This window comes from Adiantum capillus-veneris, chromosome 16, assembly GCF_014529385.1.
Source record: "Adiantum capillus-veneris isolate H3 chromosome 16, ASM1452938v2, whole genome shotgun sequence".
NCBI classification, from domain to species: Eukaryota; Viridiplantae; Streptophyta; class Polypodiopsida; order Polypodiales; family Pteridaceae; genus Adiantum; species Adiantum capillus-veneris.
Window position 1 is genome coordinate 63,929,144 of NC_140946.1, and position 24,487 is coordinate 63,953,630.

Here is a 24,487-nt window from a genome sequence, read left to right on the forward strand (position 1 = left end):
CCATAACTTCATCACCGTAGCTCCTATTGACGAGCCGTAAAGACAGGATGGTAGAGCACTTCAATCACTGTAGTTTTAGATCATGATTTTCCATTTGTTCTCACTTCAAGCATAATCATTTTTGGCATCATTAAGGCATCTGTTGGCCCTTTTAAGCCGCATCTGGCATACGTTAATCATTAAACTTGTCATGTTAACAAGCCCTCATCATTGACCATTAATCAAGTAGGATTTTAATAAGCTTGATCTGCATCGTCTTGGCATATTTCTTAGCATGGGAGAGAAGCTGCATGACATCCACCCCCTCTGAACCTGCACAGCCTCCGATCTGTGCCAATAGCATTTCAATCGGCATGTGCTACAGGTACCTTAAGATCTTTCCCATCATCAGACTCATGTAACTGTACAAAAAATGAAAGAAGGCTTATACCCTATCATCAATGTTCTAGCTTAATCATTAGGTAGCTGCCCATCAAACATCTCTGAACTGTATTTGCCGTATCTTCAAAGTATTCAATTATGGAAAATCTATTTAGTGAACCCCGCCATACTCAAGTGCTCTAGTTAATGTTGCACATGGCTTGACCATTAAGCTCTCTTTAAGAAACCCTATCAAGCTCAAGTATGCCTTACTCTGTATGCACACGGAATGGCCGTCAAGTCCTTTACTTCAAATCCTATTACCAGAACCAACTGAAAAGATGTGAAGATACTTCATCAATTGTCCAAAGAAGTCAACTGGAAGCCAACCATGTAATCTTATTGAATGCATAAACAAAACTCTCCCGACTCAGCATAAATTTAGAAAAAAAAACTTTGTACCATGAAACTTGCTACAACATATAAATGGTACTCTTCAAATCTGGAACTTGCACTTCAGTAGCCCCCGGGATCAAACGGGATCCCAATCATTTGTCCCATTGTGAGCATTCCTTTAAAAAATATTTGCACCATCCTCTAGGATCATAGGGAAGATACAAGAATTTCCAATCAATAAAGCATAAACATAAATTAGCCCACAAATCTTCATGCAAACCGCCTGGATCATATGGCATATAAGGCAATTGCCCAGGACCATGCATATATCTGTCACCTCCTGGATCAAAAGCTAGCTCAAAATCCCCTACATCATAGGGTAACATCAGATTCCATATAGCATAAGGTAGCACTAGATACTGTCATATCCCCTGTGCAACTGGCTCATCCAATTGTTGATCATCAATCACAGGTAAAAGCATTGGTAGTGCACCTTCACCCTCACTAGTATTGGAATTCCGATCATGCATATCTGAATACATCAAGTCTCTGGTAAAATCCTCTTAATTAGGCTCAAAAAATGCATCTGAAAACAATTCCCTATCTTGTAGAGGCTCAAAATCAAGTAGTGCATCATCTAACAACTGCATAAGTTCATCATCTGTTGAATCTGAACAAACTTGATCATGCATGAATCTAGATTGATTGGTATCCTTAGCATCTGTGTTTGAGAAACCTTCCAAAGCTTCGTCCAGTAAGCACATAAGGTCCAGGTCCACTTCTTCAGAAGGTTCCTCTATCTTGCACATCTCAGGTTGCTGTAAACTAAGATTTTCACATATGACATGCATACTAAATGCATTTGCTGTAAACTGCTCTTTAAGTCTTTGACCCTCATCCAAATATCTTTGCACTTCTGTAGCACAAAGTTCAGCATGCACATTGAAAATTTCATCTACTGCCTTGTCTGTATCATCAGCACAATGAAACCAATCATATTTAACATCAAGAGATTGCACTTCGCTATGCACCCCCTCTGAATCAGCATCATCAAGTTCATGATAATCTTGCCATAGTGTGAGCCCTATGTCACAAATTCTTGATAGACAAGGATTTGCTCCCCTTCTAAATCATCATCATCAAATTTAGGATTAGTCTGCCAGATCGGTAGCTCTAGGTCACGGAAGCGTGTCAAAGGAGTCTGCACCCCCTCTGAATCATCATAATCACGTTCAAGATCAGTTTTCCAATTTGGTAGCCGTGCTTCACAAAAAACTTGTCAATGAAGGAGTCTGCACCCCCTCTGAATCAAGCACATACTCTTGCTTAGCCAAGTCCTCAAAATCTGGTACATCCAAATTCGATAAACCTGGTATATCAAAATCCATGATCTTGCTACTCTCAACAACAGCCCTGCTTTGACCTATGACATATGTATCATTAATCAACTCTTTGGCAAAACCTGTACCAATATCTTCAATCACCTCCATGGTAAAATCTGTACCAATTTTTTTTTGCTCTAATTCTGGTTCAATAGCCAAAGTATGAGCTGTAAACTGAATCTTCTTGCATGTCTACTTGAACATGGCTGCACTCATTCACCTGCACAATTTCTTCCTGAGCTTTAGCCACTTCGTTGTTTTGATCCCCTGATTTCTTTTCCTCTCGTACTACATGCATATGTTCTTTGCAAAATTCACGTTCTGTATCTTGAAGCTGTAAAGCCTCACCCTCAAAGACTTCTACTTTATGCACAACATCTGCAAAACCCAACTTTGCATACACAGCTTCAACCATGTCTTCATCATTAGCCTGCAAAAAAGTAGCATCCTGCACAATAAACTCATCAATCACAGCTTCTAACTTTGATCGTACTTGTCCTCGAATATCTGCGTAGTCTGGTAGACTTGAACTCTGTTCTTGATAGCCTTCATACTGCTCATAACGTACTTGCATAATAGCTTCTTTGAAATACTCCCAGTCATCGTTGCAAGCTTTGGTAACTTCTTGAATCTGCTCCTTCACATCTGAACTCACTAACTGCTCAAAAGATTTGATCATCAATTCTTCTGGTATCCCTCTTACCTTGGTCTCCAGCTCATAGCTCTCTAGGTAGCCCTCTGGATTGTATCCATCAAAGAGTCATCTCTCGTCGTATACTGCATCTAAATCTGCATCCAAAGCTTCATCCATTTGATTTTTCTTCTTTACGGTCTCTATTTCAAGCAGAGATCCTTGAACTATTTGAAGCATCTTCGAAAAATCTGGAACTGTTGACTTGTCGTCAAAACCGTTTGCACTTAATCCCGCAATCATCTTCATCATCTGCTCTAAATTCTCCATCTTTACCTCCCACCCCGGCTCGTTTCGCGTCGGATTCACCAAAGATGTCGGGGGATATGTATTCGAAACGTGAGCCGGGCAGGCGCCGGGCCTCTGGCTGTGAGAGGTGTGAAAGAGAGAGAATGAGAAAAACAGATGCAACTGAATCTAGAAATCACCGTACCCTTCAATTAATTGATTAAAGCTTTGAGTACAACTTAATTCTTAGCCAAGGCGGGCTGTTAACATCACCGTCACTTGGATCATCTGCTAACTAGGAGTTTAAGCTCTCGTTTACAAGATTAACCGGGCCGTTACGACATCGGACTTAACAAAATGCTTAATCAACCTTCGGACTGCTGTCGGTGATGAGATTTCCTTCTGTCTCTTTATCTGCCTCATTTACCTAATTCTGCTCATTGCCTCAATCTTTATGCTTCAATTATTTCCAAATTCTCTACAAGCTATCTCTATGTAGCATCCTATGATCGCCTCTGTCGTCCTTTTTATGCTTAATTGAGAGAAAGATTGAGAGAGATCTTTCAACATCCCCCCCGTCTTTCTCAGTCTTCACCTCCTTCAGAGATTTGTCACTTTTACTCCTTCACTTTCCCTTAAGGGATCTGCCAAACTTGCCCCGATAGCTTAGGGGTTTGTAGTCGTCCAAGCTCTTCCTTGCTTAGCTTCAAGAACGAGATCAAAAGAGATTTTGAGAGAGCTTTGCCTTGGTCAAGCCTTGCTTCTTTCATGCCCTCAAAATCGAAAGAGAGATTCTCCTTGTAAATTCCTACTCCATCACCTCCTTGCCCTCCCGACCTTGCTTTTCCTCTTCGTTACGCCCTACTCGTTAATTCCCTTCACTTCCCTCTTCTCCCTTCCTTAAGATCTTTAAGATCTTCTTCGCCTTGCTTGCTTTAACCAAGCTCGCCTTCTCAAGCTTTCTTGCTTCAACAAGCTTCTTCTCGCCCTACTTGCTTGCCTTGACAAGCTTCCTCCCTTGCTTTGCTTGCTTGCCTCGACAAGCTCTTCTCAAGCTCCGCTTGCTTGCCTTCTTCCTCCTCGCCTTGGCTTGCCCCTTGTGAAAACTCGAGAGAGAGAAGCCTTGCCTTGTTTACCTTGCCGAGCATGAGAGCGAGAGAGAGGGAGCTTGCTCTCTCCTCCCTTCACGCCTTCCTCTAGCCGACGACAAGAGAGAGGAGAGAGAGCTTCACCTTCCCCTCCAAGCTCCTCCTTGCCATTCTTTTTCCTGTTGTTGATCACCAATTGCTCTTGTATATCTCGTCGTTCTCCTTCCTACCTTCGAGCTTCTCCCTTCCGAGAACGAGAGCGAGTGAAAGAGAGCGCCCTTGTGCCCGCCCCTTCTGAGGTCTGTGCAAGACGCCGTGTGCCATTCCCCCCTGCGCAGCTGCTGTTCGTGCTGCCTGTAGCCATAGCTTACCTCTTCACACTTTATTTGTTTTATTGGGTGGCCATGGAGTTTTATTGTATTGGGCGCCATTTGGTTTGGGTTTGGGTGGGCGACCACTAAATGAACCTTTGGGCATTGGGCGGCCAAGAACTTGCAAGGGCATCACATTTAGCATACATGTCGACCAAAGCACTGCCCATCACGACATCTCTTTCGAGCAGTCCCTTCCAATAGTCTCATCACGGATTCTCTCCCCTTGGGGTCAATCCCGCAATCAATGCTTTCCATGAGATCACATGAAGCTCTTCAAGTAGTTTTTGTACTTAATGAGACGTACACCACATTTGACGTACATATAGCTGCTATCAATGCACTGCAGGAGATAATATTTTGGACAAGATTCTCCTTGAGCACTTACTTTGCTGCACTCCAAAATCTGAGCGAGAGCCAAAATCTCCTAGATGGCACTCCGGTCGAGTCGACTGGTCTGGCACGGAACCGGCCCCTGATGAATCTTTAACGGCCTATATCTTGGCAATCGTAACTCTGATCACTGATCTGAAAAGACCGACACGCTCCACAAAGCGAGCACTTCAGGCCCGTACATTCATTTCATTTTTTCACCTCAACTGTAGTTGCCCAATCCGGTTCGGATCTGCAATCGACTTGAACTTTAAATTGCCATAACTTCATCACCGTAGCTCCTATCGATGAGCCGTAAAGACAGGACGGTAGAGCACTTCAAGCACTGTAGTTTTATATCCTTATATTCCAATTTTGCTCACTTCAAGCATAATCATTTTTAGCATTATTAAGGCATTTGTTGGCTCTTTTAAGCCGCATCTGGCATACATTAATCATTAAACTTGGCCTGTTTAACAAGCCCTCATCACACTGACCATTAATCAAGTAGGCTTTTAATAAGCTTGATCTGCATCTTCTTGGCATATTTCTTAGCATGGGAGCGGAGCTGCACGACAACGCGTGACAGGCGAGAGGGGTTGTGGTACTCCATTGACATCAGCGGTGGCATCATCATGGATAACGACGGCAAGAAGGTGATTTTGCACATGCGCGACCTTAAGTGTTTCGACACACTACATACTAAACACCTAGAGTGAAGTGCCAAATGAATTAAAAGACAGAGTCATCAGTATGCTGCATGACGAGTTTTCCGTGTCAAGTCGGGATGAGCGCTTTAATGAAGACTTGATGAAGGTGTCGATGCGCGAATACTGCAAGCACAAGAGTTCTGAAGTCTAAAAAGCAATAAAAGCATGGGTGGAAGATGCGAGATTGGTTGGCCAAAGAAGATTAAAAGAATGCAAAGCGAGCAGTGTGCGAGAATCCTGACAAGTGGAAGCAACAAAAGGAGCATCCAAAGCGTGAGTAGAGGCAAGGAGCTCGCACCACTTACGGAGCGACAGGTGGACATCATTTGAGGCCGATTTTGTAAGTGTTTTTGCATTGCCCGTTAGGTTTGGTAGTTATTGATAATTGTACTTTTAAATTCTAACATAACATATTCTTTGTATATTTTGAACTGCGATCGATATGACCCCACACCGTGTGAGCATGAGTATGTAGGATATAACACCTTGCAATGAATATAGCAAGGGGCTCTTGAAAGAGAAACATTGATGCTTGGAGTTACACTAGCTTTCATGAATGCATTGATTTGCAAGATGAGCCCAACAAGGATAGGGACACTGTCAGCGATGGGGTTGTTCTCATCGAATCCAGTTTTTTTCTCCAAATATACTTACATCAAGTATGCTGACTGGTGGAGGCATGCATGATCATGAAGGTAGTGCAAAGTAACTTCGTTGCTAAGATCCCTAGTCAGAGCATCCAGATTCCCAAACTAATTAGATGTCAAAGTGTATTTGTTATCCCAAGTTAGAAGGCTCTAAGGGAGGGTTCTTATGGGAACACTTGCTTTTGAGTGGTGGGGTTTGAGTCTTTTTGACAAGCCTGCTCCGCCTCCAGCAGAAGCGACAAAGAAAGGAAGGTATCTTTCAACAAGAATCAATATCGATTGGGTCCTGCGCCTGAAGGCTGCAGGTTACGACAATACATTTTGTGTCTATAGAAAGCTATCTGTTCTGTGATTGCTAGCTGTTTGAGAACATCCTAAGGATCACCGAGAGCCATGGAAGTAGTACTGCGACCGCCAGGTGGAGGAGGGTTGGGAGTGGCAGCAGCGGTGCTGACGGTGATGTTGGTGGCGGTGGTGTGGATGATAAGCGAGGCGATAAGCAGGAGGCGGGGGAGGCTACCCCCAGGGCCAGTGGGGCTACCGGTGATAGGCAATTTCCTGGAGCTAGTGGGAGGCAAGGGTCTGCCGCACAGGGCGATGGCAAAACTGAGCAGGAAGCATGGGCCAATCATCTTTTTGAAGCTAGGCAAGGTACCACTCGTGGTGGTTTCCGACCGGAAACTGGCCAGAGCCTGCCTGACCGGCAACAACGATAAGATCTTTGCGGGCAGGCCTCAGATGGAAGCTGTCCGTCGCCTTGCGTTCGGCGATTGCCCCGGCATCGCAATGACTCCTTACGGCGACGCCTGGCGCCACACTCGCAAGCTGTGCAGCTTGCAGATCTTCACAACGAGGCGTGTGAGCGAGTTCGAGCCTACGCGAAGAAGCCAAATTATGGCACTGATTCGCAGAATCAAAGAACAAGGGGAGGAGCCCGTGAACCTGACCCAAGCCATCGGTAGCCTCACAGAAGCCATGACTTCAGCGCTGCTGCTGGGCAAGCCACTGGCAGAGATCGGTAGCGAGGCTGGCATCAACATGCAGACGCTGGTGCAGCGCATGACCGAACTCTTCCAAGTGCCCATCATTGGAGAGTTCATCCCTGCGCTCGGCTTCCTGGACCGCAGCATCAAGTCTAAGCTGGATCAGGTTCATGCGGGTTTTGAAAAAGTCTTCTCCCAGCTCATCCTTGAAAGACAACAACGCCCTCCCGACTCCCCTCAGGTCATCCTCGATGTCCTCCTTGACAACCTTGACGCAGACTGGGCCAAGAGTATAATGATGGTATGCCACAGCTCTTCACATTTAATTGCTAAAATATCTTACTTCAAACATAGGAAACCTTTTTTTTTTTTTGAGCGGAAAATTTTTGCTTCTATTTCGTAAGCATATGTTATTTGATAGGAAAATTATAAAAATACCCTTGTAATTTGTGGAAATTCCCATAATACCCCTCAAATCTCAAAAATTCCATATGTATCCCTCCTATTTGACCAAAATTTTGCCAAAATGCCCTTCTTTTTCTCCAAAATTCCTCTCATTAACCTCTCAAACATCTCCAAAGATAAATTTTTTGGCAACTCTTCACAGAAGGATAGGGTCTCCCTCAATAGAAGATGATATGACTAGGATGTTAAATGGTACATAAGATGAAATTGTTCATCATTTTTAGACACAAATGCCTCTGCTTGTGAGCTCATTGGTGAATAATTTTGTCTAAAACACTGTAAGATAGAGCTCTATTGTCATGAAGATTACACTATGCAAGAATTGAGGCAAATCTATTCCAAAATGATACAAGGGTTTATTGGAAATTTTTGTAATTGGGAAGGTATTTCAGGAATTTTCACAAACTACATGGGTATTTTGATAATTCTCCCTATATGATATTCACCCACATTTAGTAGTGCTTTGTGTCATGTACATATGTCGTCGGACCGCTAACTTAGCACCTATTGTTGCATTCTGGAAGCTTCCATATGTGGTGCTTATCTTGGCATGACTATCGCATTTTCTTAAAAGGAGCTAATGTAATCAAGCACCCATAGGGGTTTTTCTAGCAGCATAGAGCCGCATGAAGCAAACGAAAACATATACAAGATATCAATGCTTGGAGTCGGTGGCTTCTTGATCTCTTTTCTACATTGAAGCTAAGAACAAAACTTTGATGATTGATTGATTTCTAGTTGTCATGTTTGTTCTCCCATAAAAAGCCTTGCTTGTGTGGTGATCCAAATTTTCCATGTGAGTGTAATACATCAACAAGTTACACTCACCTTCTAGAAACAATAAGCATATGCTACACTCCAAGTAAATGAAGTAATTGCACTTAGCTAGGTATGTGGTGCCTCCTTGAGAGAGGCTCATGATGTTAAATTTTATAGGCAAACAATCAGAAGACGATTTATAAATTTTCTCATGTAGGAAAAGGAAGTCTTTTCCAATGTTTTTCATACAATGAATAACATCATGAGCTTTTGGTCGAGACGCACTACATACCTAGCTAGGTACGATTGGGGGCAGGGGACCACCGCTCCCCCCCCCCCCCCCCCCAACCGGGCCGGCAATCCCCTGCCCCCAATCGTACCTAGCTAGGTATGCGGTGCCTCCCTCACATAAGCTCATGATGTTGAAGTAAGTCACAATGTGGGAAATATGGTGAGAATTTGTCCAAAACTTCATGAGAAAGAGCCCATTTTCCTACATAAGAAAATGTTAAGTTTTAATGCAAAAAAGTTATATGCAAAAAACGAGAAAGACATGAGAAAATGACAAAATCTTGTTGTGATGTATATATTAGGAGCTGATTGCGGCAGGAATCGACTCGTCAGCGACCACGTTGGATTGGGTGATGGCAGAGTTAGTGGCGAACCCAGAAATGATGAAGAGGTTGCAAGCAGAACTGGACGAAGTGGCAGAGGGCGAGGACCGGCTGATAGAGGAGGCGGAGTTGGATCGCCTACTGTATATGAAGGCAGTGTTGAAAGAGACAATGCGGCTTCACCCAGCGGTGCCTTTGCTGGTCCCGCACATGTCCATGGAGGCATGCAACGTGGGCGGCTACAAAATTCCCAAGGGCAGCAGGCTGCTCATCAATGCCTGGGCCATCGGACGCGACCCTCACTGTTGGCCGGACCAACCAGAGCGCTTCTTGCCGGAGAGATTCCTGACGGCCGAGGGCTCTCTTATTGACTTCCGTGGCCAACACTTTGAGCTGTTGCCGTTTGGCAGTGGTCGACGCATCTGCCCGGGCTTGCCTCTAGCCCTTCCTCTCATTCACTCCACCCTTGCAAATCTCGTTCACACTTTCGACTGGTGCTTGCCCCCCGGCCACTCCGTTGACTTGTCTGAGCGCTTTTCCACTGTCGCCGGCCGCGCCTCCCCTCTCTTCGCCATCCCCCGCCTTCGCCACCCCATTTGCATACCTGGCACCTTATAGATTCAAAAGGAAATGTACGTAACAAACTTTTTACATTTAAAATTAGTGATGTTTTGGCCCTGCTGCCTTAATATCACTTGGTTTTTTCTTGGGGTGTGTTTGGTTTAGTTCTAACTCCCTACCTTAATATCACTTGTTTTTTTTCCTCCAAAAAAGGCAACAAAAAAATATTGTTTGCATGCGTGACAAGGAAGCTCTGCAAATTAATGGGTTCAAAGAACATGGGAATTAGGATTCTACAAGAAAGATTTGTTTCTTGAAGGGATGGTAATGAAAAATAAGTGTTGTTAAATGGCATGCAAATTGTCAGGTTTTGTTACTTTCATCATGTATGGAAGACCAGAAACCATCGGGTGTTCGAAAATGACCTATTAATAGCTAGCTTTATGGATGATTGTTCAAGAAATCACGAAAAAGATTCTTGCCCTTGGAAAAAGAAAGAACTTGGACGAGTGGAATCCGGCCACTTCCTCCGCTACTAAGATTAAGTAATTATGGGCATTGACTAGTTTTGGGTTTGCTCTTTGTAATACTTGGAGTGATCAAGAAACACCTCAAGGCTTGGTAAGAGCTTATGCTACTTTGTATAGCTCTTTATTTTAATACATTTACCCACTCCATCATTGTGAGTTTGCCAAAATAATTCAATCTTCTCTGGTTACATATCGAACTAATCAATGCAAAATAATCCCTATTACTGTTTGGCCCTTTCAAGGGGATGCATGGATCATACTAGGCACTGATATTCACGATGCAATCTTTATTGACGACAATACAATCTAGACAGTGCATTGTCACATGATTCCACAATACTTATCCTAAACCATGCACCCCCCCTCAACCACAATGTGCCATTTAAAGAAGTTGCAAAACAATTTCTCCCCCCAAAAACAAATCGAAATAAAACCAAGAAAAAGATGAAAGTCCACTATGGTTTATATAAGGCTATTGAGGAGAATTTAATAACAAGATTCCTTTAAATTTAAGAGATTTTTGAGAAAGAAAACAAGAAAGTGACGTCAACATTTTAAAACATTTGATATCACAATAAAATATCACTCGTTTTGAAAACAAGTGTAGCAATGAACTATTTAAATCATAATGTATTCCAAAAGCATAAAAAATAATGACTAAAAAAAGCAATTAAAAGCATTGTAAAACAAGGTGAAGAATCACGGCGGCTTACTTGAAAGGTTGTAAAGAGGGTATATTATAAAGGGAGTAATAGATATATAGCAAAAGGTGACTAACAGATCAAGTTATTTCAGTGACAAACATGGAGAAGTTCCTTGCTGGCCAAATTTAACCGAACTTGGAAGTTTAGTTTATTCACTACAAGAGGTTGTGTGCTCTTGTGACGCTGTTAGCGATGGAAATACACTGGGTTTTTATAACCCCCGGCGTCGCTAAAACCGTCGCTACGAGCGTCTCTATATGCGTTGCTATGAGCATCTCTATATAGCGACGCTCATAGCGACGGTTATAGCGACGTTTACACAGAAGATTATAGCGACGCTCATAGCGACGCTACAGAGCCATAAATAGCGACGCCCGAGAGATTTTTTTTTTGGTGACAGGGCATTGAATGCCCTGCCACCCATCAACTATATTGTACTTGATTCACTTTTTTAAAAAAGTGCAAGGGTAGATAATAGACCCAAAATAGTCACCCACAAGACGCATTGTTTGTAAAATTGACAAGCGTAAAATTGACAATTGTACACATCATAGGCAAAATGAATTGATTGGCAAATGTAATAATGACAATTGTACAACATCATAGGCATAAAGAATTGATTGGCAAAAGGAACTGCGGTGACAAATGTAATAATATACATGGTTCAAAAAGATGTATAAAATCCGTCTCATGATACATAAGCTATGAGAAACCCTAAACTAATGCTATCTAGCTACGGCTAAACTGACGTCGTCTAGTCAGACGTCTCATCGCGTCCAAGCGGCGTATCTGTCGGATTCTGCAAAAAAAGACAATAAGACAGCTTTCAGTAAGTATAAACATATAACGACATTTATAAAACAATACAAAAAATAGAAAAGAGTAAACCCTAATACTAACCATGCCGCCGCGAGAACTGAGAATGTTCATCAGGGCGTTTAAGCCCTTCCTGCCTGCGTACTCGTGCTCGTACGGTGTGGGATCACGTCCTGTCATCGACCACTGTCAAAACATACAAAGATTTCATTATGTTAGAATTAAAAAACTCATAAAACCTAAACTATCGAACATAAAGAGCAATGCGAAAACACTTACAAAATCGGCCTCAAATGATGCCCATCCACCGCTCCCCAAGTGGTGCGAGCTCCCTGCCTCTACTCGCGCTCTGGCTGCATCCTTTTGTTGCTTCCACTTGTCGGGATTCTCGCGCGCTGCTTTCTTCGCATTCTTCCAATCTTCTTTGGCCAGCCAATCTGGCCTGTTCCACCCATTCTTGATTGCTTTTTGCACTTCGGAACTCTTGTGTTTGCAGTATTCGCACATTCGAATCTTCATCAGGTCTTCATTGAAGCGCTGATCCCGTGTTGGAACGGGAAACTCATCATGAAGTATGCTGATGACTCTGTTTTTTAAATCACTTGGTACTTCACTCCATTTGTTTAGTATGTAGTGTCTAAACAGCTGAGAGCAAAGACCACGCATGCGTGAGATCACCTTCTTGCCGTCATCATCCATGATGATGCCACCGCTGAAGTCGACGGAGTAAGGCAAGCCCTCTGGCCGGTGACGCGTGAACCTGGGTGTCCCGGAAGGGGTCTCTAGCGGCGTGTCGATGGGGGTACGGACGTCAGGTGTCTCCACCGACGTCTGGGCCCTGAAGCGAGGAGTGTCGAGTGGGGTGGCTCCTGGCGGAGTAGGTAGAGGTGTGTAGTTGCTAGGAACAGTCAGCCGCGCAAAACCTGGCGTAGATGGCGATGCTGTGGCTGGTGTGGGGGCGGCCAAAGAAGGGGAGGGTAAAGATCCTCGTCGAACACGAGGCGGTGTGGAGGCATCGGCGGCGGAATCCCCACAACAACCGCCACCGCCACCACTAGAGTGCCGGTGTCTAGACGAGTGTGAAGATCGTCTCGTTGACGCCGAAGCTTCGGAGCGCGCCGAATGCTCCGAAAGAGAGGGAGATGCGGATGGAGTAGGAATGCGCGATGATGCGCGAGAGCGATGACGCTCCACGTACCACTGTCTCTGCTGCGGTGACAAAGAAGAAAGAAACTCCTCATCATCCATACCTGCATTAAACACACGAATATTTAAACTTAATATTGAATGAATAGAGTATACAATGACGCAAAGACCATTAAATACAATGACGTAATGACGCATATAAATACAATGACGCAATGAATTGAGTGATAGAAGAGGCAAGTCGAAAACTTAGAATTTTCAATCAAAAGATGTGAGCGCGAGTAGAAAAGAGCGTTATACACCATGGAAGGTACTTAGAGAGCCACAGCTTTTACAACACGGAGCAAAATTGTTCAAATACAATATTTGTGGCTTTAAGAGATCTCTCTCTCATCCTAGCATAACTCAGCATAACTTCCTATATCTATATAGAGCTCTCCGTTTAAACACATATCCTCTGTTTCATTTTGTAGCTCCTCTGCATGCACCCCATATAGAGTAGTAGCATCTTGATGCTCGTCTGGCACCACCGCAGCGGCTTCTGATTGAGCATCTTCTCTGATCTCCTCCATTGATGCTGTTGTGATTGGCACATGGTAGCTTTCATACGTCCTTGCACTACGAGGGGCTACCTCTATGACGTACCACCAGTTTGATGTAGACTTTGTAGGATGAAATATTACCTGCCAGAGCCACATAGCTTACATGAGAGCTTTCAAGCACATAACTTGCAAAAGGGGGATGTTAACTATTTACATACTTACTTGTTCACAATGCTCTGGTAGTATGAAAGTGTCTCTTAGGTCAGTCCATTTCTTAGTAGAATCCACCTCAAGAAAATCAGACTGTCCTCTACGCACAGTAGAGTTGCGACCCTCCATGATTATCTTGAACCATTGCACGTCGAACAAGTTGACAAAAAATCCTCTGTAATCGATCCTCAAAATCTCTTGCAGCGTGCCGAAGTAAGTGAGTTCCGCCACCACAGGATCTGCATCAGAGGAAAGTCGTCGACTAGACTGTTCAAATTTTGCCATGATTCCACAACCTTGAGTAAAACGCTTTTTGTCGATCCGTTCCACCCTAAAATGTCGACCTTTACACCATGCTGCTGTGTATGACTTATACTACAACGAACAAAGATTATGAGTGGCCATTCAAACGTTTAGAAATAAAGTCACTAGCATGTCGTACATTGCAAACTTACCTTGGTCGCGCAACCCCGAGAGTACTCCCACTCTTCCTCAGTCACTTCGTCACCGCATTGTTGTGCGCTTTTCAATTGGTTGTGCAACCATCTTAAGCTCATGAAGGTTGGTAGGCTCTCCAGACCCGTCGGATAGTGCATCGGTGGTCGTCTTCCCCGTCTCCACTCGATTCGTGCCCTTTGTCGCTCTTGCTTTGCATCCTCATATTGTGAAATCCACTTTTGCATCACTGGATTGTGAAGCATGCAAAATCGGTTGATTTTAGCCTCTAGATCTTCCGTCATCTTCTTCTCAACACCGAGATTGCACATGACAATCCCAGATATGCGCTCATCATCTATGGTTCGCCATAGCGTGTCCCGGGCTTTATCAAATCCGTCTAGCCACTCTCCAATGTACACTAGGGACTCTGATACCAACCAACCTTCTGCCATACTACTCCGGACGTGCCTTTTGACGCACATATCCCTTAAGCGTTTTCATGAAACGTTCTAAGAAGAACATCCATCTGGAATGAACTGTGCCAGCTATTTCCACCTCATCAACTATGTGAACAAGAAGATGCACCTGAATGGTTAGCATGGTAGTAGGAAAATGTTTCTCAAACATGCACACAAGCTCCGCAGCATTTAGTTTGGCGAATGGTATGGAGTCTACGTTGATCTCCTTTTGTGAGATCCATTGCACCAACTTTGCAAGTTTGTAGATTGTGTTACGGATGTCGAGAGACAAACATCCCTCAATGGCAACCGGTAAAATAAACTGTAAAGTATGTGCAGCAATGATATTAAAGTCCACATTTTATGCAATGATATTAAAGTCCACTATGAACGTACCTGACACATTTTATGCCAATCGTGTGACTTCAAACCGGTAAGCTTTCCGTCTTTAGTAAAACACGTTCGGAGCGAGTGCATTATGCCAGTGGGGGTCCGCAAAGATCGAATGGTCTCTTTTACTTTGCGTTCTTGGGCTCCTGTGAAAATCCATGGTGCTTTAGGGAGTTTTATCGATCCATCAAATGCTGTTTGCGGCCAATATTGCTCCATACGATCCACATTTCTAAGGTCAACTCTGGCTCCCAAAGTATCTTTCTTGCCGGTCAGATGGTCCCATAGTAGATTACCCACATTCTTGAATATGTGCATTGGATCGAGCAAGTGATTGATCATGAGTCGGGGCCAGTATGGTAACTCGTACCATAGAGATAGTCTCTTCATCCTTGGAGGCAATCCGTCATCGCAAATCTCCTTCTGCTCTAACCATGCTTGTGCAGACATCCTTGGTGGCTCTCTTCCCAAAAAGCCGTCGCGTAACACATGATTCTCTGGAAGATACGCTTGATGACCTTCGTAGATTTGCTTCTTCAGTGAGGGCGCCCTACGTGCATTCAGTCTAGGTCCACATGTGACACATGCTCTGTATCCGCTTGTTTGAAGCCCTGCATGTATACACATGATAATAGATCAACTATGGGAAAAAACAAGATTTACAGTGTCTGAGTGAGGAGTGTCAATAGATCACCTGAGCATTCTGTTAGCCCGGGATAGTCATGCATGGTCCACATTAGAATGCCTCTGATCAAAGCATTCCGTCGTCCCGTGTGTCGGCTCATATCCACCACCCTTATGCCAATCCACAATTGTTGTAGCTCTTCCAATAGTGGACGAAGGTACACATCCATATTCTCCACTTTATATCGCCCTGGCACAATCAAGCTTAGCCATAGGTGCCCCTTCTTCGTAGTCAACCACGGGGGAATGTTGTAGTTGACGATGACAACGGGCCATACACTGTAAGATGTTGATCTTTGACCAAATGGATTTACGCCATCCATAGCTAGGCCTAAGCGCAAATTTCGAGCTTCCCCGGCAAAATCTGACCATGTTCCATCTATATGTTTCCAGGCTGTGCAATCTGCAGGAATTCGTAGCACACCATCCGAAGATTTATTCTCCTCATGCCATGATGCTAGGGTGGCCATGGACTTACATTCGAAGAAATGCTTGATGCGAGGAAGCAGAGGAAAATGTCGCAAAACCTTTTGTGGAATTTTTGTCCCGTGGAGATCTACTCGATATCTTTCGGAATCACATTTCGGACACTTCTCCATGTCTATGTATTCCTCTCTGAAAAGAATGCAGTCATTAGGACAAGCGTGGATAGAATTGTAATCCATCCCCAAGTTTCGCAAAATCTTTCTTGCTTCATCTCGGGAATCTGGCATCACATTGTCAGCTGGTAGTATGTGCTCTTTAAGCAATCTACACAACATAAAAATACGATACAGTCGTGTAAAAATCTATCATATCATTATACATTTAGAGTTTTATTAAAGTAAACTAATTGTAATAGATCACCTGAAAAGCGCTGTGACGCTAGTGTCACTCCATCCAAACTTTGCCTGCATGTTGAGAAGAACCAGGAGTGCTTTCAATCTAGACATACGTGCTCCATTATACAATGGCGTATCGGCTTCACTTTTCATATCATCATAGATAAGCCTTTCTGAATCCATGATCGTCTCGATCATTTCATCAATCTCGGGGTCAAACATTGCCTCGTTGGGAATGTGCTCTGCATGATCATCCCCCGAGCTGTCAGAGGCTACATCTTGTGGCCTCACATATGCTGCTTGACCAAAGCGCCTGCGAATACATCTATTGGGTTGCAAGATTGCTGCTTGTTGGCCAGCGTCAGAGTCCGACGAGTTATAATTGGCAACAACTCGATCTATAATAGATGGATCGAACTCGCCAAATTCGCGAACGTGCTGCAAAGAAACATGTCTTGTCCGTCGCACAGCATGCTTGCATTGATTACAAGGACATAAGACCCTCGTTGAGAGATAGGTGTTTCGGTTGGACGGTCCCACATCCTCGTCACTACTCATAATGAGGATAAAAATCTTATAACCTGGACAACAAATTTAATATTCTATATATTGGCATTCTTCGTCTTATCTCTCTCTCTCTCTCTCTCTCTCTCTCTCTCTCTCTCTCTCTCTCTCTCTCTCTCTCTCTCTCTCTCTCTCTCTCTCTCTTTACCTCACATTCTCTAGTCATGTCCAATCCCCGCACACCTCGGTCTAGAGGTGCATGGAGATCAGAACCATCGGGTTATAATCTCGTCTTTATTGGTCAATACCTATATTTGTGGGTACAAGAAATCTACAGACCCACGTCTACATGATACTGCATGTAGTGGACTTTGCCTCTTCTCTAGCTGTAGCACTTCACAGCATCTTAACATCTTTTCACAGTAGATCTTTTCACTGTTCGTCTAACTCTAAACCCTAAACCGTAAGTAATTCTTGCGTGGACTCGATCTAACGTAAATAAGCATAAATCTAAATAAACGTAAATCTAACTAAAAATAAACCTAAATCTAATTTAACGTAAGTCTACATCTAACCTAATCTTTAACGTCTTTTGGGATAGTTTCCTACGACGTTAAAAATCTCTTCTTCTTGTGTGTGTGTGTGTGGGTAAACCTAAATAAACCTAAGTCTAATCTAATATAACATAAATCTAAATCTAACGTAAATTATGTTATATTAAAAACAAAGAACTAAACTAACAGGGATTATAAGAACCTTAAAACTGATTTAACACATAATTTTTCACATAACTCGGCAAGAGTTGGCATTCTCATCACTAAAGATGTGAGAGTTAACTTCCGGCGGTGACGCTGCCTCATCTCCATCCACATCTGACGACAGCAATTGGCCCTTTAGACCGTTCTTGCTCTTGTTACTAACTTTGAAGTTGCTGTTGAATGACTAGAGGTTGTCTAGATGGTCATTGTGTCGGGGATGTAGTGACTCTTGCCGCCCTGAAGATCCACCTTCTTCCCTATCTTCTGAAGACATTTCACCAGTACTTTTGGATCGACGGAGCCCACCATGAGTGAAGGCAGCAATACCCTATATTCCATTGAGGGATTTCTTCACCCGCTTCATGCAGGCATCGCAGTCTATGGAGACCTAAATCTAATCTAATATAACGTAAATCTAAATCTAGCGTAAATAAACGTAAATCTAATTAAAAATAAACCTAAATCTAATCTAATTTAACTTAAATAAACCTAAATCTAATTTAACGTAAGTCTACATCGAACCTAATCTTTAACGTCTTTTAGGATAGTTTCCTACAACGTTATAACTCTCTTCTTCTTGTGTGTGTGCGCGTGTGTGGATGTGTGTGCCAATAAAAAGAGATAAATAGTATAACCTTTCTATCACCCATGCCAAGTATGATAGATTGGTTATGCCATTTCCCTCTTGAATAATAGGTCTTGAGTTCAACTCCTCGTCGGCTAGATCTTTAGGTCTTTTAATTTTAATTAGTTTTCTACGACGTTAAATTAGTTTCTCTCTCTTTCTCTCTCAATGTGTGTGCGTTTTTTTGGATCATATGCATGTTTTCTTTCTCTTTTCCTCTCTCAATGTGTGCGTTTTTTGTTTATGCATGTTCTCTCTCTCTTTTCCTCTCTCAATGCGTGCGTTTTTTGTTTATGCATGCTCTCTCTCTCTTTTCCTGTCTCAATGTGTGTGTGCATTCTTTGTTTATGTATGTGTGTGTGCGTTTTTGTTTATGTTTGTACTCTCTCTCTCTCTCTCTCTCTCTCTCAAAAACACTATGTGTGTGTGTGAGAGAGAGAGAGAGGGAGAGAGAAAGAGGGGAAGGGAACATAAGAGTGAGGAGAGGGAAGGAGCATACCTGGCTCTCCTTCCTCTCCTCGTGTGTGTGTGTGTGTGTTTGTGTGTGTGTGTGTGTGTGGAGAAGAAAGAGAGAGAGAGAGAGAGAGAGAGAGAGAGAGAGAGAGAGGGAGAGCATTACCTGCTCCTTGCTTGAGGGCGCCGAAAAACTCAGATCTGAGATCTGAGTTTTTGGGCGCGCTCTGTTATTTTTTTAGCCCAGTCGGCGTCGCTATGAGCGTCACAAATTTTTTAAATTTGCGACGCTCATAGCGATGCCGATATTTTTTTTTTGAGCGTCGCTAATATGAATAGCCTCTTGTAGTGATTGCTTTTTGCAATAAATCTTATAGTAAACTATGTAAAAAAACAAATGTGATTATTTCAATATAGGTTCAAATTTTAGAGTTGATGTCGACATGACATCGAAGCATGATAAAATGACTTAATCATTGCATTATAGAAACATTGTTAAAGAAATGATAGGCCTAAGTAATTCTGTGTGAAAATTTAAGTTAATAATAATAATATTTCATGAAGATGACACTGATTCTTGGCGTTTTTTTCTTTTGCAACCTTTTGTTGATCAAGTGTTACATGTGATATGTGTATAATTTTTTTTTCTTTGAAATATATTTTATCAATATTTGAAAAATCCATTTACACTATAAAAGGAAGATGTAATCTTTATAAAATCTTTATTTTCAGTCAGAATGCTTGTCCATCATCGACAACCTCTATATCAACGGCTCAAAAAGTGCATATTTTCTCAATCCTCCCCTATGGCCTTTTGCAAGCAAAAAAACAGTGAGAAGAGGATGACAACGATTGTGTGTTACCCAATACTCAATGCCTCTTTTGAAAGTAAGAGGTACAAAATTGTTTCAACGTCCTCTCATAAGGGACCACGTAAGTTAATGGCATACAAATTATCAGATATTGTTACATGAACTAGGTATGGAAGTCTAGGAACTTTCGAGTTTTTGAGGGCAAATTGGATCTAGCTCATTTTGATGATATTGTGCATCAGAGCACTGAGCTCACTGACATGGTGTAAGAGCAAGAGGGGCAACTGACAAGGATGAAGAATGGAGATCTGCAACGAGCTGCTTAGAACACTCAAGAGGGTAAGAGTATCTATGCTCTTTTTCAGTGTACAAGTCAATTTTCATGAAGCCCTAGCATCTCAAGGCACATGCAATGCTTGAGGAAAATTGTATTCTTTTCGAATTATAAAGTCTCTCAACTCACAATTGTGAGTATGGAAAAAGAAAAAGTTAATGGCTACTTAATGCCCCTTTGACCAAAAAAAAAAAGTCAAATTATCATCTTTAGCTTGCCATGTGGCATTAATTAGCAAGCTTTATCCTATGGTCCATAATTGGTCCCAAGATGTAATGCTTTACTTGATACTGATACTTTATGTAGGCAAAAAAGTCATAGGAGAAATCAAATAATACACATATGATATCCACAATCCATTAGTTTTCTGCACACCATATTGCACCTTCATTGACTTAGATGTCCACAAAACTCTCTTTAATTGTTTTGGTCTCGTTGTGTACGGTGTGTAGGCCAACTTGGCCTTTTGGGAGCAATGTTCGGGAAAAGTGTGCTTCAGCTTAGCCTTGAGCCGATTGCAAAATCAAAGTAGCCGGTTGAGCGGTTGAGGGAGGGCAAGAAGGAGAAAACTCCAATTAAAACACATGAAAATTAGTGTAATTTTGCAAAAATATTGGCTAGTATTGTAAAATTTCCGGTTCAAATTTGTCTTGAAGGGATTTTTGTATGTTTGTGAAAATGATTTTTCCCGAATACTGTTTGGGAGATGTTCGTATAGTTGTGAGGGCTAGGCTAGCTTGCTTCTTTACTCCATTTTCTCACTCCATATCGTCCAAACTCTAGGATAGCCAACATCCGATCGTAAGTGTGTTCATGCCATCAATGTTCTCACAATATTGGAACCGGCTAAACTTGCAAAATCTAGGCTAGGTTGAGTTTGCCTTAAAGAAGACAGGCAAAATTTACAATTTTTAGTGTAAAATTGACAAATCCTTCCAAAACATATTTCTTTCTTTCTCCCCTTGGAAAAAAGTTTTTGGTGAGCCTTGCATGCCATGATGTCATTTGCATACCAAGGCCAATAATTCAAATTCTCTCTCTCTCTCTCTCTCTCTCTCTCTCACACACACACACACACACACACACACACACACACACACACACACACGCACGTAATAGAGATTCATTCTTAAAATGAACACATGACAGACAATCCAGGCCTAATTTTTGAAGGCTTTGGCGCCCTTCGGAGGCACTTTAACCTTTCAGTGAAGGGCAAAAATATTTTTACCCTTCAAAAGAAGGATATAATATTGAAAAATCTTTGAGTAGCCCTTTTAATTTTTGAGTAAATATAGTTTAATGAAGGATAGCTTAAAATTTACCCTTCAAATGAATGATGAAGGTCACCCTTCAAAAAGAGCCTTGATCTGATTCTGACAATCTACTAGCTTTTCACAAACGGTATTGATTTGATGTTTTGAGTTTGACTTGGAATATTGTTTATCCATGCCAGCTTGGCCTCTTACAAATGTTGATGTATCCACTCCTCACATATCTCAAAGTGCATGCTTTCCTATTAAAAATGGGAAATCCAGGTAATAATTCATTTTACTATAATTTTCAAAGTTCGAATTGGAACATGTTACTTAAAGATCTCCAAAAAAAACTCAAATCTTGGTAATGAATTAATATGAGACAAACATACTTGCTAAAGACATGCCATCTTAAATAATTTAACATCTTTTATATTTGTTTCTTTTCATAGAAAGACGAACAAAAAATGAGTAGAAGCTGCCACAACAAGTTGAGCACTTTACCTCACGAACTCTTGAAATGTGAATGTGGGTGGAGAGAGAGAGAGAGAGAGGTGATGAAGAAACACTTAAAGCCTTTAATGGTTAGCTTTGGTCTTCTCAAGTTCAATATGTGGCATTAAAGAAGCAAACAATGATTTAAAACCTAACCACTTAAAGCCATCATTGTTTTATATCCAAATAAAAAATAACACAGCCAAATACTAAAGCCTTTTTCACTCTTTTGAGATGTTATGAAATCAAGTTTATTAACGATTCATTTGGAATGCAAAAAAGAAAGTCATAAAAATTATTGTTGGAAATAGGTTTGCAGGGAAACACACACAACTTGGAGAACATGAAGGAAGCTCAAGACACACGACAAAGAGTAGTATTACTTAGAGTGCAATGGAAAGATAAGATAGCCCTACAATGATGGACGTATATACTGATGCATCGGGAGAAAAACCTCCTAGTAAGAGGAAAAATGCTCTGACGGTTCTAAGTGTGTTCACACACATCACTACCACATGTATATGGTAACAAATTCCCCTTGGGAGTGATGCGGTGAACGAGAGCTAGCACATAGAATATAGAGAAGTGCCACAAAGAGGAGTGAGCCCAAATATTTACAAAAATATTTGAACTTCTCACGAAACGATGTCTTTATGAAAAGATCTGCAAGGTTGTCTTATGTTGACACATTAGCCAAGCTGATCACTCTTGTTGTGAGCCTCTCCTTCACATAGTGATAATGTACCTCAATGTGCTTTGTGCGAGCATGAAAAATTGGGTTCGTCGCAACTACCAATGTGCTCGTACTGTCAGTGTAGATGATGTTGATAGTGTCATGTCCAACACCTAAATCAATGATAAGACATCTGAGCCATACACACTCAACCATAGCTATAAAGACTGCCCTGTGCTCAGCCTCACAACTAGAAGTGGACACAATAGGTTTCTTATTGCTCAACCATGATATGCATGAACTTTCGACCATGAAACAAAAACCACTTGTGGACACTCACACGTCAAAACAACCTACCCCATCTAAGTCCAAAAAAGTATGTAAATCTCGCAGTAATGATTCTACCTTGGGATAAAACAACCCAACATATAAAGTGCCACTGAAGTAGCGAAAGATCCATTTGACAGACTGCCAATGCTTAGACCTTGGGCTATTCATAAATTACAGACTTCTGAGACTGCAAATTGAATATCCGACCTCGTGTTGCATACATAAATAAGGCATCCAAAAGTAGTTGGTTAACATAGCAATGTCTCTATGTAACTTGTTTGACACAAGGAAATACCACCATCAAACTACTTAAACAGTATACCCAAGTAGTGATGCAATATCCCCAAATCTTTCATCTTGAAAGCAACATTCAAATCAGCCTTAAATTTAGTAATATGTCTCTCATTTGGACTAGTGATTAACAAATCATCCACATATAGAACAACAATGAGAAGTACATCATCCTCATGCTTTACATAAAAAGTGCGTTCTGTTGGACTGTTATGAAAGCTTCTCTTGTTCTTTCTTGACAAAACCGCGAGGCTGCGTTTAAACATAAATTTCCTCAAATATGTCACCATTCAAAAAAGAAGTAACAGTATATCTGATTGATGTACATCCATCCAAAGTGAGCTGTCAATGCACATAGAAAACACATAGTAGTCATACGACAAGTAGGGAGCAAAATTCCCTTCATGATCTATGCCATTCTGATGTGCATAACCCTTTGCAGCAAACCGAGCCTTTAAGCAATCAATCTCACCATCCACTTGCGTTTCCACTTGTAAACCCACTTCGTACCATTGGCCTTTTTGCCAAGAGGAAAATCACATAAAGTCCATGTGTCATTTTCTATAAGTGCATCATATTCTAATTGCATGGGAGCCATCCATTTTTTAAAATTCTGTGCTTTATCAAAATACATAGGTTTCTATACATAACATAAGCTAGAAACAACCAAAACAGTACAATCTGATGCATAAGATGCATGGCAAGAACCTGAATGAGTACGACTAGACAAAGGTGCATCCAACTGCTATCATGCAAAGTATGCACCATTCATTTTGGCATACCTCTAGCCTGCTCATTCTCAACCCTTTCCTCATGAAGTGCATCATGTACATCTGCATCAGAAATAGCCTGATCTGTGATATTTTCAGAAACCCCCATAGGCTATACATTTGCCTCATTCAAATTTACACCAGTGAAAAGAGGCAACAAAATTTTCATAAATTTCCTGTAAGCTTACATTATTGTCTCTATCACCTAGGGCTGAATAGAATCTTCCACAAACACAACATCCCATGAAACCAAGATACACTTTGTTTGCGGATGTACACACTGTAACTATAAAAGGAGGCCTCTTCTACACACAAAACAGATTGTGATAATGCATTGTAAAAGTGTGGAGTTGTTGAAGCAAAGTGTGTGTTAGAGGTGCTGAGAGTAAAGCAAGGCAAGGGTTCCATTAAAGGTGTAATCCCTTTGTAGCCTACTTCAAGATTGAAGTGCAAAGCCATTGAGTGACTGCTTTCTTGTGGATGTAGCCCACATTGGGTGGACCACATATATTGTCTGTACTCTCTCTCTCTCTCTCAACCCTATTATCTCTCTTGTGAGTGAAAATTATCTCTCTCTATTAAGTAAACGTTGCACTGTCTCATGTTGAAGACACCCGTGTGTGTAGCCGCCTTTGTGTAGAAAAGTTCAAGGTGAACTCTGCCATGCACCCATGTGTGGCTACCCTTAGGTAGAAAAGTCCACCTAAAATTTGTCCATACACCCATGTGTAGTTGTAGCCAAGTTTGCCTAAAACTCTTCTACTAGCCATTGAATTTGGCCAAAGACTTCTGACCACTAGCCACCTATTATTTTTTAGTC

General features: G+C 41.9%; 1 protein-coding gene across 1 annotated transcript; it reads left to right on the forward strand.

Moving 5' to 3' along the window:
* The first annotated feature begins 6,592 nt into the window (after positions 1-6,592).
* Positions 6,593-9,797, forward strand: LOC147439176 (cytochrome P450 71AU50-like). Its single transcript, XM_086484264.1, has 2 exons — positions 6,593-7,529; positions 9,046-9,797. Exons 1-2 carry the CDS (start codon positions 6,639-6,641, stop codon positions 9,682-9,684), a joined length of 1,530 nt encoding a protein of 509 aa, XP_086340390.1. The 5' UTR covers positions 6,593-6,638; the 3' UTR covers positions 9,685-9,797.
* Positions 9,798-24,487: the final 14,690 nt, after the last annotated feature.